General features: G+C 45.5%; 2 protein-coding genes and 3 non-coding genes across 6 annotated transcripts; 1 reads left to right on the top strand and 4 right to left on the bottom strand.

Moving 5' to 3' along the window:
• Positions 1 to 12: 12 nt before the first annotated feature.
• Positions 13 to 1,413, top strand: mrpl58 (mitochondrial ribosomal protein L58). Of its 2 annotated transcripts, none has more exons than XM_086195837.1 (6): positions 13 to 238; positions 395 to 419; positions 523 to 582; positions 696 to 814; positions 985 to 1,154; positions 1,247 to 1,413. In XM_086195837.1, the coding sequence occupies exons 1-6, from the start codon at positions 77 to 79 to the stop codon at positions 1,329 to 1,331; spliced, it is 621 nt and encodes a 206-aa protein (XP_086051963.1). In that variant the 5' UTR covers positions 13 to 76; the 3' UTR covers positions 1,332 to 1,413. The 2 variants fall into 2 exon arrangements, with proteins under 2 accessions (XP_086051963.1, XP_086051964.1); XM_086195838.1 differs by having other exon boundaries at positions 23 to 238; positions 732 to 814.
• A 135-nt stretch (positions 1,414 to 1,548) lies between these two features.
• On the bottom strand, positions 1,549 to 1,620 carry trnam-cau (transfer RNA methionine (anticodon CAU)). The gene has a single exon. It is a non-coding gene; the product is annotated as a tRNA-Met (tRNA).
• Positions 1,621 to 1,834: 214 nt separating this feature from the next.
• Positions 1,835 to 1,906, bottom strand: trnam-cau (transfer RNA methionine (anticodon CAU)). Its single transcript has one exon. It is a non-coding gene; the product is annotated as a tRNA-Met (tRNA).
• Positions 1,907 to 2,271: 365 nt separating this feature from the next.
• Positions 2,272 to 2,344, bottom strand: trnar-ucg (transfer RNA arginine (anticodon UCG)). The gene has a single exon. It is a non-coding gene; the product is annotated as a tRNA-Arg (tRNA).
• A 713-nt stretch (positions 2,345 to 3,057) lies between these two features.
• Positions 3,058 to 14,103, bottom strand: LOC147239214 (cerebellar degeneration-related protein 2-like). Its single transcript, XM_086195943.1, has 6 exons — positions 13,877 to 14,103; positions 8,713 to 8,825; positions 7,862 to 8,010; positions 7,617 to 7,781; positions 6,487 to 6,694; positions 3,058 to 6,400 (listed from the first exon to the last, which is right to left on the bottom strand). Exons 1-6 carry the CDS (start codon positions 13,953 to 13,955, stop codon positions 5,633 to 5,635), a joined length of 1,482 nt encoding a protein of 493 aa, XP_086052069.1. The 5' UTR covers positions 13,956 to 14,103; the 3' UTR covers positions 3,058 to 5,632.
• Between the last annotated feature and the right edge of the window lie 359 nt (positions 14,104 to 14,462).

Genomic DNA, 14,462 nt, shown 5'->3' with positions numbered 1-14,462 from the left:
ACTTTTATTTCATGCGCCACTGCGTCTTTTACGCTACCTAACGTACTACAACTTCCCGTAAACACGTCAGAACAAGATGGCGGCACACATAGCGAGACGATGCTGTTTACTCTGTAGCAACGTTAGCGCAGGAATAAGCGCGATTTCAAGGCCTGGAAAACAACGGAGTTGTAGAATCCAATGCAATAACAGCACTTTTCAGTTGAGTGCTGCGTACGGAAGCCATGACACCAAACAGGTGGGTTCTATTCCTCTGACGCGGCTCTCCCGGATGACCCAAACCGCATTTCTGGGTCTGTGTTGATTGTGCACACGCAGGGTTAACTCGTGACTTAAGAACTTGGAGCCCTCGGCAACTGCCTCAAGTAACATTGTTTATTTTGCTCATTTTCAGGGATCCCAAGTGCACATCCCAGTGGGTAAATATACAAATATGAAGAATTTAAATGAAGAATAATAAGGATGTGTTTTCACATCTTGTAACTTCCAATAAAAAAATCTTATTTTCCTGCTTTTTCTTAGACCGTCTGACAGTTTCCTACAGCAGAAGCAGTGGACCTGGTGGCCAGCATGTCAATAAAGGTCTTTAAAAATGTCGTTTATTATTGTAATTATTATTCCTCAGTTTTTAAGCACTTGCATGCTCCTTTGTGACAGGGTCTCAATAGTGTTCTTTACTTGACTTCTATTATCAGAGGAGGTATTAATTGACTCCGTCTGTCATCCTAAAGTCAGCAGTAAAGCTGAGGTTCGCTTCCACGTGTACACAGCAGACTGGATCCCAGAGGATGTTCGACAGAAAATCGTTGAAAAGGTTGGTCCTTAGGAAATTGCCTTGTGTTGATGTGACATGAACATAAAATACAAATTAGCAACATTCATATCTTTAGTTGTCCATTTTCAACTTGATTAACTTGAATTTTTGTTGTTGTTGTTGCACATATCATCTGTGGGTGCAATCACAACGTCTGTTTTGCGGTGTAGAACAGAAACCGTATCACCAAGGCTGGAGAGCTGCTGGTGACCTCAGAGCGGAGCAGGAGCCAGCAGAGAAACTTGAATGACTGTGTAGAGAAGATTTCCGCCATCATAGCGGAGGCCAGTGTGAAGCCTCATGAGCCAACCCCAGAGGAAATAGCACTGAGGGAAGCCAGGTATGAAAAAAATAACTCTTTGTTTCCCTTCTGTCTTAACTTCGATCATAAAAGTGGCTTATGTGTATTTTTTATGTGAAAAATTTGTGCAGGTTACACAAGAGCAACATGGAGCGACTCAAAGACAAGAAGATCAAGTCAGCAATGAGGCAGAGCAGACGAGTGGATTTTGACTGATGTCTCTTCTGCCTGTCATGATTGCATTAACAAGAGCACAGTGTTTCCCTTAGCACTTAGCAATAAAAATAAAACACAATTAACCAAGTGCGTACTGATTTAAGTTACTGACTTGAAGGGGGGGGGGGGGGTTGTGGTACGTTGAGTCCTGAATGGTTGCTGTCGTTGTTGCTGTGTCAAAAGCAAAACGTAAGATACATGCAAGCAGGAAAAAAACTAGCAGAGGATGGTTTCGATCCATCGACCTCTGGGTTATGGGCCCAGCACGCTTCCGCTGCGCCACTCTGCTTCTTGAACCTTACTCGATGTTAACAAATATCAATATGATAGTTGCTGAGTCAAGGGCTCAGAGAATTGAGGAAGTATGTGGCTCATATAGCTATAAACCCACAACGCGTCTGTGATGGCACCTGATACTGTACAGGATTACAGTTTCTCGAATGCAAGTCAGAGAACGAATAAATTGAAAACACAAACATACGTCCTTGGAAGAAGAAAACTCTTAGCAGAGGATGGTTTCGATCCATCGACCTCTGGGTTATGGGCCCAGCACGCTTCCGCTGCGCCACTCTGCTACGCTAATAAAAGTTAAACATGAGAAAATTAATCTGGTCAAACTGAGTGTTGGCAGACGTTTTAATAGGACGTAGTTTCTACGTTTGGGTGGCAATTTCTGTTGCCTTATTATCGCGAGCTCGCCTTGCTGTAACTATTACATATATATATATATATATATATATATATATATATATATATATATATATATATATATATATATATATATACCATTATTTTATTGCGCGCTCCTTTTATAAGCACTCTATTTTAATAATGTCGGGATAACATTTATATCAATACAGCCAACTTCGTCTTTTAAAAAATGGTGAGCCGTCACCGAATCTTCTCAACCCATAAACGACCTCCTGAAAAGACCAAAAAGCGACCACGAAGGGACTCGAACCCTCAATCTTCTGATCCGAAGTCAGACGCCTTATCCATTAGGCCACGCGGTCGGATTGACTACCATCAAGTCCTATTCATCCTAAATAACTGTTATATATTCTAGTATCCTAGCTTTGTATTATTATGTACGTAATATACATAATAGTCGATTCAAATAAACGTACCCACAAATGTACTTCAACGAAGAAAATATAACAATAATACAATGACCAGCGTGTTACCCTCAACGTCAACACGTGCTGTCCCAGCAGCCTTGCTAGGAATGTTAAATGGGAGCACCCCTCTTCGCTGGGGTATCGGTTTTACCTGGTATGACGAAAAAAAAAATAAAAAAAATAAAAACTTAAAGGTCGTTTTAACTGGTCGATAAAGGTAAAAAAAAAAAAAACAAAAAAAAAAAAGACTCCTTCAAAGTTGTATCACAGATTTCCACACCAGTCGCGTCCGCCGGGGAGGTGACTTTCCCGGTGCTGTGCTGCTGTCGTGTCAAGATCCATGCGCTTAAAAAAAAAGTTCATATAAAAGTAAAAGATCCTCAAATAAAACTTGACTTCTATCGATAACCTTTTCTTCGAAATATATAATTAGGTCTCTCTTTTGCAGATCCACCTTCGGAATAAAAACATAGCGCCGTCTTGGTACTATAATGGACTTTTTCTTTTACTGTTGCAAATCTTATTTTGCCGTTCATGTGTCGAAGTAATAGATTTGCTTTGTTTTGCAGCACAAATCGTTTGGATATGTTGAATTATTCTGATATGACGAAGTTTATCAGTTAAGTTATGTGAACATGTAAATAAAAATGTGAACGTACAAAGTTTTAGTCAATGCATGAGTGAAATCAGAATTAGATTGAACACAGCAACACGGAGTGCATTATATCAAGTCTTTATTAGGAGGGTAAATCAGGTCTGAGGTCAGTCGTGACATGAACTAATGTCAGACCTTAAATGCCGGTATCAATAATCAATAAGTAACAAATAATGCATACATTTAAACTGAATAATAAAAGTAAAGCAAATTAAATAAGTTTATTCTGACGGGATGTTAGTCACATTCACATACAGGCACTTAAAAAAAGTTTTTAAAAAAAAACAACAAAAATACACAGGCACAGTTTCGTATTAGCTCTACCAAATATGCAAAAGATGAGGCATCAGACAACTTCAAGTGCAAGAGGTAAGACATTACAGAATAGAAACCCAGAGAGCCTTTAAGACAGGATAAAAGCTCTGGTTTGGCATTGTCTATGCGAACACCACTCCTTCCTCCACACACATCCTGACAGGCTGGAGCATCCGCTACGCTTCACGCACTGCAGTCGCCCACTTCAGCTACTGCAACATCTCATTGATCTTTTATAGATTGGGACGTTACTGCGTTATTCTCCTCTGATTTTAGCTCCAAACATTTATCCTCTTCTCTTTTGACACACAGACAAAAAAAAAAATCATCAGCTTCAAGCGGGAGTGTGTGAGTCTGTCAGACGTCAGCTGTGCCACAGGTGCAAGGCTTCAACTCTTGGTTACGTGTTCAACTTTACTGCAGAATCAAATATAAAACATTACCTGTAATAACATTCATTATACAACATAGGTTGTCACCCAGAAAAAGGCATAATATACTGAGATAAAAGGGTGTAATAGCGGGTTAGTTTAAGTTTGGTAAGACTGGTCGGTGTTCGACAAAGCCCTGCTGTACAATGTGGCTCTTTAGTTGCAGTTAAAGGAAAATATTGTTCCGATATTTTAAAAAAGCTCTCAACTAAAAATTCTATCACATTATAATCTTACAGCTTTGATCATTTCCTTTTAGAATTAAATGTAGAAGCTGCTTAATACGATGTCCTTGAGGTCTCTTTACTATCCTAACCACAGTGCCTTTCCACGTGTTTTGTTCTGGGTTTTTGTTAGAGAAGCTGCAGGAACATTTTCCTAAGAAACAAAACTCATGTGTCCTGGAGGGGTCACACAGAGGAAAAACTGTGGCCACAAGCTGAACCATGTTCCCTCAATTTAGTTATTCTAAGGCCTCAAGATACAACAAGTGGTGACCTAAACAACAATAAAATGAGGGAACATGTTTCATCTCAAAAAAACGAGGTTGAGGGAACAAATTATTTATCATTGGCCCCATAATAAATGAACTGAAGGAGCATGTTGGCCTCATGGGAGGAAAAATTGTGTTTCACATTTTAGTGAGATCCACACTTTTTAACACTTGAACATCAGAAGAATGTAGACATAAATAGGGTTGGCAATAATCATAATATTTGTGACATATTTTAACCAAAGGTTCAGTGAGAAGGTCAATACTGGGCTTAAATGTGAAGCAACAGACAGCTGGTTAGCCTAGCTTAGCATGAAGCCTGGAAAGTTGCTAGCCTGTCTTTGATCAAAGGTAACAAGTCTGAATACTAAAATGACAAATTGGTGGTTTGTTGACCTCATAGCACTCTAACACAAACCCCAACAATCTATTTCCACACTTTATACATATTAAGCGAAGAATGTATCATTTTGCAGCTCATGCTAGCTTTGGACAGGGGGCTAACACTAGCTGCTTCAGCTAGCAGTCTTTATGCTAAGCTTGGCCAACAGGCCACTGGTTTTAACTTCACATGCACTGTCACAAGAGCAGTAACAATCATTTTCATCAAACTCTCACAAAAAAAACCCAACAACAACAAAAAAAACAACAAAAAAAACAAGAAGAAGCAGATTCGCCAAAGTGTCTGAAATCTCTAGACATGCATCACAAACTGATCCAGACCAGACAGATATGTATGTTAGCACCTTCGTTTGGGACGGGCCGCACTGTGGCCTGAGACAATCAGTCTTCCTGAACGTAAATACAAAACTGTTGATAGAATCATTAAAGTTCCTGTTAATATCAAGTTGAGATTCCTTATCAGAGATGCAGTTTTCTAGCCTGAAGCTTAAAGGTTAGTGCACTTGCAAGCCATATTGCTGTTATTGTGTCAGTGTGTAAAAGTATTTGCCTGAAGCAGTAAGGCAGTAAAGCCAGTATACTTTTAGAAGGAAGGGTGGAAAAAACAATTCGAGGGACGGCAATTAAACTCACCGATTTATTCATCACATTTTTTGAGCCCGAAATCTTGCAGTTTTTAACCTTTTAGCCTCACATGCAAAACCGATCCTTGTGTATGCGAGAAGTTCTGGGTGAACACGGTGCACTCGGATTCGACCACGAATGACCTGTACTTAAACTGAAGGGTTTTTCAAATAGCACCCACAATGAACGCCCTGCACACAACCACAAGTACTAAACACTCAAATAGTACATTCCTGTCCTCCCCAGAGCCAAAGAGTGTACTATTACTGTTTACTAGACTTGCCAGATTTCCCAGATTTGCTAGCTTTAGCAGCTTTGGTAGCTTTGATGTCCATCTTGGTTTTCTGGATACGAGAGAATATCTCCTTAAAGAGGGCCTTGTACTCTGGGGTACTTTGTCCCAGCCGCTTATCCACCGCCTCCACCTGCTTGCTGATACTCTCGATGGCCTCGGGGGTGGAGGGCGACTGGGTGGGGGTAGGGGGAGGGGCGGGCGTGGGGCCCATGGCGCAGTCTTTCATGGATGGGTCTCGAGAGACGGGTCGGGAAGTCTGGACACCAGCATGGCAGAGGCTCTCCTCGTGGCGCCTACACTTTCCTAACAACTCCTCATATTTCTCCAGTAAGGCGTGGTACTGCTCATCCACCTCCCTGAGGATGGACATCCCTCGCTTCCTCACACTGTTGGCGTGGAGGGCATAGCTGCCTCTCCTGCGGCCAGACGCATCACGGGCCACGATGGCATTGAGCGCTGTGTCGCTACAACTCTTCCTTACGGGGTTTGGCTCTGGGAGAGCCTCCCCACCCACACCAGTTCCTCCCTCAGCTTCCTCCCTCACCCCTCCTCCAGTCTCCCCCACCTCCACTTCCAGAAATGTGTCCGTCTCTGGGGTGCTATTTAGGACAGTCTGGGTAAGAGCTACGCCATCATCTTCACTGCCCAGGAGGAAAGTTCTGGCGCGACGTAGCTGCTGCAGCTCCTGCAGCTCCACCTCCAACTCCCGTACTCTTGCCTGGCAGCTCTCAGCATCCTGTGAGAAAAAGCATCACATTTAAAGAACAATCACACAATCTAAATACTCATGTTCATTACCAGCAGAACCAGAAACCAGTTTACCTGCACCCGTGTCTGCAGGCGGGAGAACTCTCCAAGGAGCAGGTTGCACTCCCTCTCTACGCCTTCTCTACGCCCCCTCTCTGTCCGGATAGCCGCTCGCAGGGCCGACACCGCCTCTCTCAGGTGCTGGTTCTCCTCCTCAAATGGTTGCTGCTTCGCATCCACAGAAAAGCTTTCAGCCCTGCCCACCACAAACTCATCCTCGTACCTGACAATGGCACAAACACACAGCTTGGTTCCCAACTTTCCTGAGCCCTGTTCCGCCTGAAAGAGTCCCCCTACACCCCCCCTCTCCACAGATGGCTCTGGAGCACTGACCAACCTGGGGCCCACCAGGTATTTCAAGTGGGCCCCAAAATCACTTCCAAAATAGTAGGATTTTTGTGGCAAGCAAATGAGAGATAGTACATTTTGTTGTTATGGGCCGGGCCACTTTGCGGGGGGACCTCATTACACTTGACTTGTTCCCGTTCGATGCTGAAGACTGAAACTGGAGTGTAAAGATGGAGCTGGCGAGCGACAGGAAGAAGTAAAAGGAAAGAGAGACGAGACGCCGATGGTGAAGCGACAGCCGTCGGGAGATGGACCGCAAACGTTTTTGAGACTTAAAAGTGGGTTCTGAGTTGGAAAAGGTTGGGTACCACCGCTGCAGAGCAACCAGTGGCTAAGCTTGTGTTGCTAACAGGAATGCTAGCTCTCAGACACAATCGTGGGAGCTCTAGAGCAGATGTCAGTACACGGTCTTGAACTGTTATCCTGTATCCTCGGACAGTTCCTGCCACTCACATGGATGTGAGGCAAGTTTGTTCAGCTATTTAGTCATATTGAGCAAGCTCAGTAACACATTGGGTGCTAAAGGTCACTACTCGGTGTCTTTAGGGGTGTAAAGTGCGACGTGTCAGGGTCAGAGCTGAGTTCTCAGCAGAATCTGGAGCAAAAATCATGGAACACTGGTTTAGTTCTGATGGAGGACTTTAGAGGATGCTACAGTCTTTTGGCATCCCTCCAACTTAACTGTGTGTACCCACATGGTTGCACCAGTTTGGGAATCGTGGACTTCAGTTACGTTGATTATGGTGAGAGTCTTTTGTGAAAGCCCTGACTGCTAAGGATCGACCTCGACACCGTACCTGGGTGCTGTGCAAAGTTCCCTCAGACAAGGGAAGGAGTGGATGGTCTTGCGCCGTTCCCTCTTCTCCCTCTTGACTCGGAGCTGTTCCATGGAGCGCAGCTGCTCCACCTGCCCTGAGAGAGACTCCACCTGGTTCTGCAAGGTCTCAATGGTTCCTGTTAACCTGATCCAAGACATGGGGCAAATGTTAAGAGAGACAGGAGGAGGAAGGAAAGGTTTAGAGAAGGACAATATCCCGGTCACCTCTCGATCTTCTGCTGTGAGAGCTTGCTGTCCGCCACCAGGGAGTGGTTGGTGTGTTCCAGCTCTCGGGCGGTTCCATCCAGCTGCTCGTACACTTTGGCATGCTGCTCATTCATGTCCCGAAGAACTTCCAGCTGCTTTGACAGGTACTGCAACACAAACCCACACGCGTGCTTGTTAGCACACCCGAACACTGTACAGCTGAAATCTCCAATCGAGGTCAGGACTGGATTTCATGTGCTTTTGGACTTTCAAGTTCTCACAAATAGGTGTCTTCAGCTCACAAAGGGATGTTTTCCCCCCTGCGTCACTTCTTTGTGACTCCATCATGTAGAAAGATCCTTCCATGTATATTCAGCATGAAGCTAACGGAGACAGACGGCTTACAACAGCAAAACTGTCAAAAAACGTACGTTTACAAATTCCCAGCTGGTCACAGTTGCCGCTGCCACAAAGAAGCACCAAACTTGAAGTGTTTGGATGGAGGTTTCTGGGCAGTTTTGCTGACATTTCCTGCTGTAACTATTGTTTGGCAATCATTTAGCTGAGCTTAGCTTTGAGCCAAAAACACATGGCGGGCTCATCCTGCATTTGGAATCAGTAAAATAATGCAGAATGAAAAAACATCTTCATGAGCTGAAATCACCTACTTGTGAGAACTTGAAAGGCACAAAAAAAAAACACTTCATTAACTTATTGTCTCTTCATTTAACTAAAATACTTCAAAATGTTTTAAATGGAGGCCTTCCTGAATGGTTTCAAGTCTATCTGGAGTCTGCAGTCATAAGGAGGATAATAAATGATGAGTCCTCCACTTTTTCCCATCCTTCCGCCCCCTCCATCGCTCCTACCTCGATTTCTTGCACTTGCTCTTCATTAGTGATGTACATTTGCTGCAGTGAGTCCTCCAGCTCCTTGTTTCTCTCCAGCAAAGTCTTTCCCAGCTCAGCAGCCAGGTGGAGGTCTAGAAATGACAAAGACAGAGGAGGAATTAGCAAGTAAGGTATCTGCGCAGAAAGGAGAGAGAACTGGGGAGGAAAATGGAGAGGTCAAGGTGAGGTAGGGCAAGAGGGATGGATGAACTGGAAACTGCAGAATTACTTGGAAGAAAGGGAAATTTGGTATTGGGACGGGGGATCAAGACGACACACTGCAGCTGCACGATTCTGATAACCTGCTGCCATGATGAACAGAGCACATTGTTCTATTTCAAGCAAGGTTATAACGGCAAGAAAGATCAAAGGGTGCAAGGCGTTGTCTCACTCTGCACTTCAGTTAGAAAGGGAGGAAAGTGAAGCGACAGAGTGCCGTCCTCCCTGCAGCATGTCACCCTGCAGGTCTGTCTGACCTGACGGAGGAGGAGCAGAGAGACACGAACAGGCTAAAATTCACTCTGCAGACACCAAGGACACTGAATAATCTGGACAGATGAGAAGTGCAGCGCCGACTTGTCCACATCACGTTTGATTCCTCCTGCACTATACATTCCACTGTTATTCCAGTTTTTGCCCTTGTTCCAACAATGACAATATTCAGACGAAGTAACAGAATACAGAAATAATTCTGTTTATACGCAGCCTCGCAAATTCCAACCAGCGAGGCTTATAAGACGGACGACAAGGGCCGAAGCAAGGTTTGCTGCCACGTTTCCCTCCTGTAGGGTTAAAGAATTAGACACAATAAGACCATCCAACATCACGTTGTCCTGATGTTTGTCAAAGAAAGGACAGTGATGTTAAATCAGGCTGGAAACAGCGGAGAGGTCATGTGCCACAAGGTCACAAACTGCTGTAAAAGCAGCAGCAGTATTGCGTACATACGACCAAAGAACGCTCCTCAAGCCAGACTGACATCACGTGTCATTATCAGACATCCTAAATTCAGAATATAGGATTTATATCACCAAATTCAACATCAAATTCAGAATATTGTCATTTTCTGAATGACAGTGGAACATCAGTGAGGATCCAAACGTAGCCGCTGAGTAGGAGTTGTTTTGTTTGTGATTGGTTTTGGTGTTGATACTCAAATAAACCAGAGGGTTTATGGCAAGCAAGCGCTTCTTCTACCCTGCAGTCTTGCTCTGACTGCATTCAGTAAGACTGAGCCAAGCTTGTAGCTGCCAGCAGCTCCTCATGGACTCGTTCTAACTCCTGGAGCTTAATGAATTCCCTGGTGTCAGCAGCTCGTTATCCTGATGACGAAACAAAGCAACCTGCTGAATCTCGTTTTTTTGTCAATGTAAACCATGAATTTATAACCAGAAAACCCCAGCCTGGCCTCACGTGTAACCCTACGTTACATATTCCCTTGTAAATTAACTCAACTGATAACTGAAAGACAACAGCAAAAGCGGCCTGGGGGATGAGCAGCCTGTCTAACAAATCCAAAACCAAACCCCAGCAGGGGAACACGGCAACTCAAACACTATGTTAGCGTCCACATCAGATTCATCTCAGCTGCCAGAGAGGGAATCAGCTAAAAGCCTCCGCGACGAGAGGAAAACAGAGCAGGAGGAAAAATGCGAGTGGAGGAGGAGGGAGGAGAGTCAATCGATGCAACTGATTGCCCTGTAAAACAACATAGAAACTCAATACTCGTCGCCACACACAACTGTTGGCGGACCTGCAGCTTGACCCACACACCACAGGGGCTGCATGTCAAACATAATCACATCATGTATGAAGGATTCATTTCCTGCCCACCCTGGCTAACCAGCTGCAGCCAGTCTGTTCCCAGAGCCGGGCTGCTGTTTCCACGCAGCAATCACAAGGCCTGATGTAACCTCTCTAACGCAGCCTGCTAATGAATTATGAACACACAGGTAGCACATGAAGGCAACACCCACACGAGAGCCCATGTCTTCTACAGGCAGGGCTGCTTCAGTGTGCGTTTCACCCTCGAGAGTCGAAGGAATGTGGAAAACAAGACTTGTCCTGTTCCTCTGTTCTTGATTCTTGACTGAAGAGCCTCTAGAAACAGTGAGCAGACATGAGTTGTTGAATTAAAGCAAGACTTAAACCTTTGTCCTTGGGTGGCAAAGACTTTTATTAAGCTGTGACAGGAGGGGAGCCTCTCGCCAGATGTAAACGAAGCCAACAAGCCTCGCGTCTGCGCTGCAACAACCGTGGAACAACCTGGACTCCAGCCAGCGGAGGCTCTGGCGAGCACAATGGACTCAAAGAAGAATGCATTCTAATTACATGTCAGAATCAGTCTTCTTCTTCTGCTGCTGCTGCTGCTTTAAGAGTTATAATGTGAGCTCATAACACCGCTGTCATTCCACAGGACAAGTCAAGCATCTGCTGAATTCCCACACACATTAATGCAGATTCACCACGACCAGAGCAGTCCTTCAAATGTATTTCAAGGCAAAAAATTGTTTTTTTCAATTGGAACTTGGATCTGCATCTACAGAAAGCAAGCAGTCACAGAGCAACACCATCATTTTGAGCTCCCACATGTCGGTTGACCTTTGATCTTTTGACACTTGAGGTTAGCATAGGAACTGACAACACCGTCATATTGCAAGTCATTTCCAATGACTTTGGACCATTCAAAGGCACTTTCAAATGGTCCCTGACAGCAAAGCACCAATCACAGCTATGAACGCAACCAACAGGAAATGAGGTCACTTCTCACCACGTTCTTGAGGACGGCGTCTCTGCTCTTGGCAGCAGTTAGCACAACCGCGTGGGGTTTCTTGAGCACAGGCATTTTGTAAATAAATAACCCACTTTTCTATTTTCAGGACTGATAAGATCAAGATGTCAATGTAACCGCATCACGTCATCGTAACAACACCGATGACATCACTTCAAAAAAAAAGAAAAACTGCTCCACTTGGTGATACATGGTGATCAGTGTCAATAAAAGAGCAACTTGAGTCCCTGAATCTGAAATGGCAGCAGAAACCTGACCAGTGAACACGAGCCTGACCTCAAGGTTTCTATTCCTGCAGGGTTCTCCAACGTCCTTGTGAGGCTTTTTGGAATGAAAACCTTGCAGATGGCGTTTTGTTTTTTCCTCCCATCATGACAAATGAACATCAGCCTGCCAGCAACTCACGCAAGACAACAAGGCAACAGAGTGACAGAGGTGCATGAGGACGAAGTGGGTCAGCACTTTGAAGCCCAGCCAGCGCTGATCTGAGCGCTCTGGCCGTCCTCCATCACACACACAAGCCTCGTCTACGTGGACGCCCCCAAAACAGGAGCTACAGACATCAGCCATTTTGTCCTCCGCTGCCAACCTGGAGTCCACTGATGGGTGACGCTTTGCTTCGGTGCGCACAGGAAAGAAGTTTGTCATGATGGAGGACACAAGCATGCCTGACTCTGTGTGTGTGTGTGTGTGTGTGTGTGTGTGTGTGTGTGTGTGTGTGTGTGTGTTTCTAGTCGAGTGAAGTCCCCTGCATCAGCATGTCCTCACCGCTGCTAATGTATCATTCCAATTAGCTGGCGCGAGGACAAGTGAATGAGAGATGAAGAGAAACAGGAAATGAGGAAAGTGGTGCAGAGGACGGAGAAGCGCCTCGTGCTGTGGAGGACTGGAGAGTTATTATTAGACCGCGTAGAAAACCCAGCGAACAGGAATGAGACTGGCGACGTTTTTACGAACGGTTGCCTGCCTGGCTTCACTTGGGCCTAATTTTAAGATTCACCTCCCTATCACTGGGATGCACGAAGTGGACTTCTTACAGACATACAGATATTTCACAACTGAAAGTAACTGATGGAAAGAGATTGATCAATAACATCACCATAAAAGGAGCTTCAGATGACATCCATGTTTTCTAATAATGAGAAAAGGATGTCAATAACATTTGGAAAAGCCCATAAATCAAACATTCATCATTTTAGATGGTTTTCTTTTTAATTTTTAATGAACAGAACACGAGATGATGGCAACCGAAGGGTCACTGGTTCCATCCCCACTTCCTCCCGGTGACCATGTCCAAGTGTCCTTGAGCAAGATACTGAACCCCTATTTGTTCCTGGTGGCCCTGCGATGGACTGGTGACCCATCCAGGGTGAACCCCACCTCTCACCCAATGTCAGCTGGGATAGGCTCCAGCCCCTGTGACCCTTAACTGATAAGTGGTATAGAAAATGGATGGAGGGATGAACGATGGAGGGATGGATGGAGGGATGGACGATGGAGGGATGGATGGATCAATGTTTGCTCTGAGCGTTTAACTCCTCCACATCCGCGTGTGGCTGCTCTGTGCTGACTCTTACATTCAAGTATTTGAATTCTAGTTGCTGCTTCTTCATTTAGGTCTTTAAACATGAAACAGATGAAACGAGCAGGAGCCCCAGTCAGAGGCAGCTGTGATGCATTCACTGACCATTCGAGACAGGACATGAAGAGAGATGAGCTTAATTACACAGTGAACCCTCTTTCTTTAACGATGTGTCTTCTGGTTTTGGCTGCTGGTGGGACGAGTATCTCTCACTCTTTTCTTTTGTGGATGAAGCTTCAAGCACATCGATGTTGGTGCCAGTTTAAGTGTCACAGCACCAAATATGCACAGTTGTTCATTTTGTTCCACCGTACCGATCTCAAACATGTGATGACCCCAAGCAGTCCATGTTTAAAACCTTTTCTTCATCAGCATAACTAACAGACAGCTTTTCTTCTGCCTTTAATGTGAGGATAAGGCATGGAGTTCAAGATTTCTGAGTGTTTGATGAATGCTGCAATTAGGCACCCGAACACACGTTCACCTCGGAGGTTTGGGGGGACGAGATCTCGTCCTACATACAGCCTCTTCAGGGGCTCTTCAAGGCTGTCTGACTGCAGATGGAGAGGCCCTGCTCGCTTGGCAGGCTGTCAGTGTATTGTTGTCAGAGAAGCCTGTCTGCCTGCCCGAGAAACACCCTCAATATCACAGTGATGCCACTGAATTACAGCAAAGACCATTAAATCGTTTCCTGTGACAGAAGTCTTTGTTAGGCGCGGTCCAGCTGAGGGGATGCTGGGCCGGGCCAGGGTAGGGAGGATGAGTCTTACCCTGCTCCAGGTCCTGCTGGTCGTACCACGGCTCTTCCTCTTCGGTCACGAATTCCTCCATTCTCCCTGAGCTTAGCATGGGGGACCGTCTTCGTCTGAAGCTGGGGAAGAGCAGACACAACCCCCCCGCTGTCTCAACAATAGAGGAGGCAGCGAGCCGGAGCTGCTGCGCACACTGTTGTGGCTCTACGTGTTTCCTCTTTCCTTCCTCCCCTCTCCTCCTCTCCTCCTCGCTCCTCGGTCACTCCCACCTCCCCCCCCCCCCCCCGCGCGCGCGCGCGCACACACACACACACACACACACACACACACACACACACAATCACTCAGCAGCGGCCCATCCCGGTCCTCGGACCCGCCGTTACCGCCGCAGCTGCAGAGACGTGGCAGCGATGACAGCACTATCAGCTGCGCCTCGCGGTGCCTTCAGGTGGCGCTCAGAAATGCTAGACTCACAGCTGTGTTTCCGGTCTTTTTGGCCTCTGATCGAGCGCGCCCTCTAGATTTCCACAGGCGTACAAACGGAGTCAGCACGGCCAATGAAAACCGGAGGAAAAATAAAAGCAGAGAAACGTTTTTCGACAGT

Source organism: Aulostomus chinensis, chromosome 23 (assembly GCF_037954235.1).
Source record: "Aulostomus chinensis isolate RoL2024-O1b breed Wild chromosome 23, RoL_Achi_v1.0, whole genome shotgun sequence".
NCBI lineage: Eukaryota > Metazoa > Chordata > Actinopteri > Syngnathiformes > Aulostomidae > Aulostomus > Aulostomus chinensis.
This window is presented reverse-complemented; position numbering and strand designations above follow the sequence as displayed.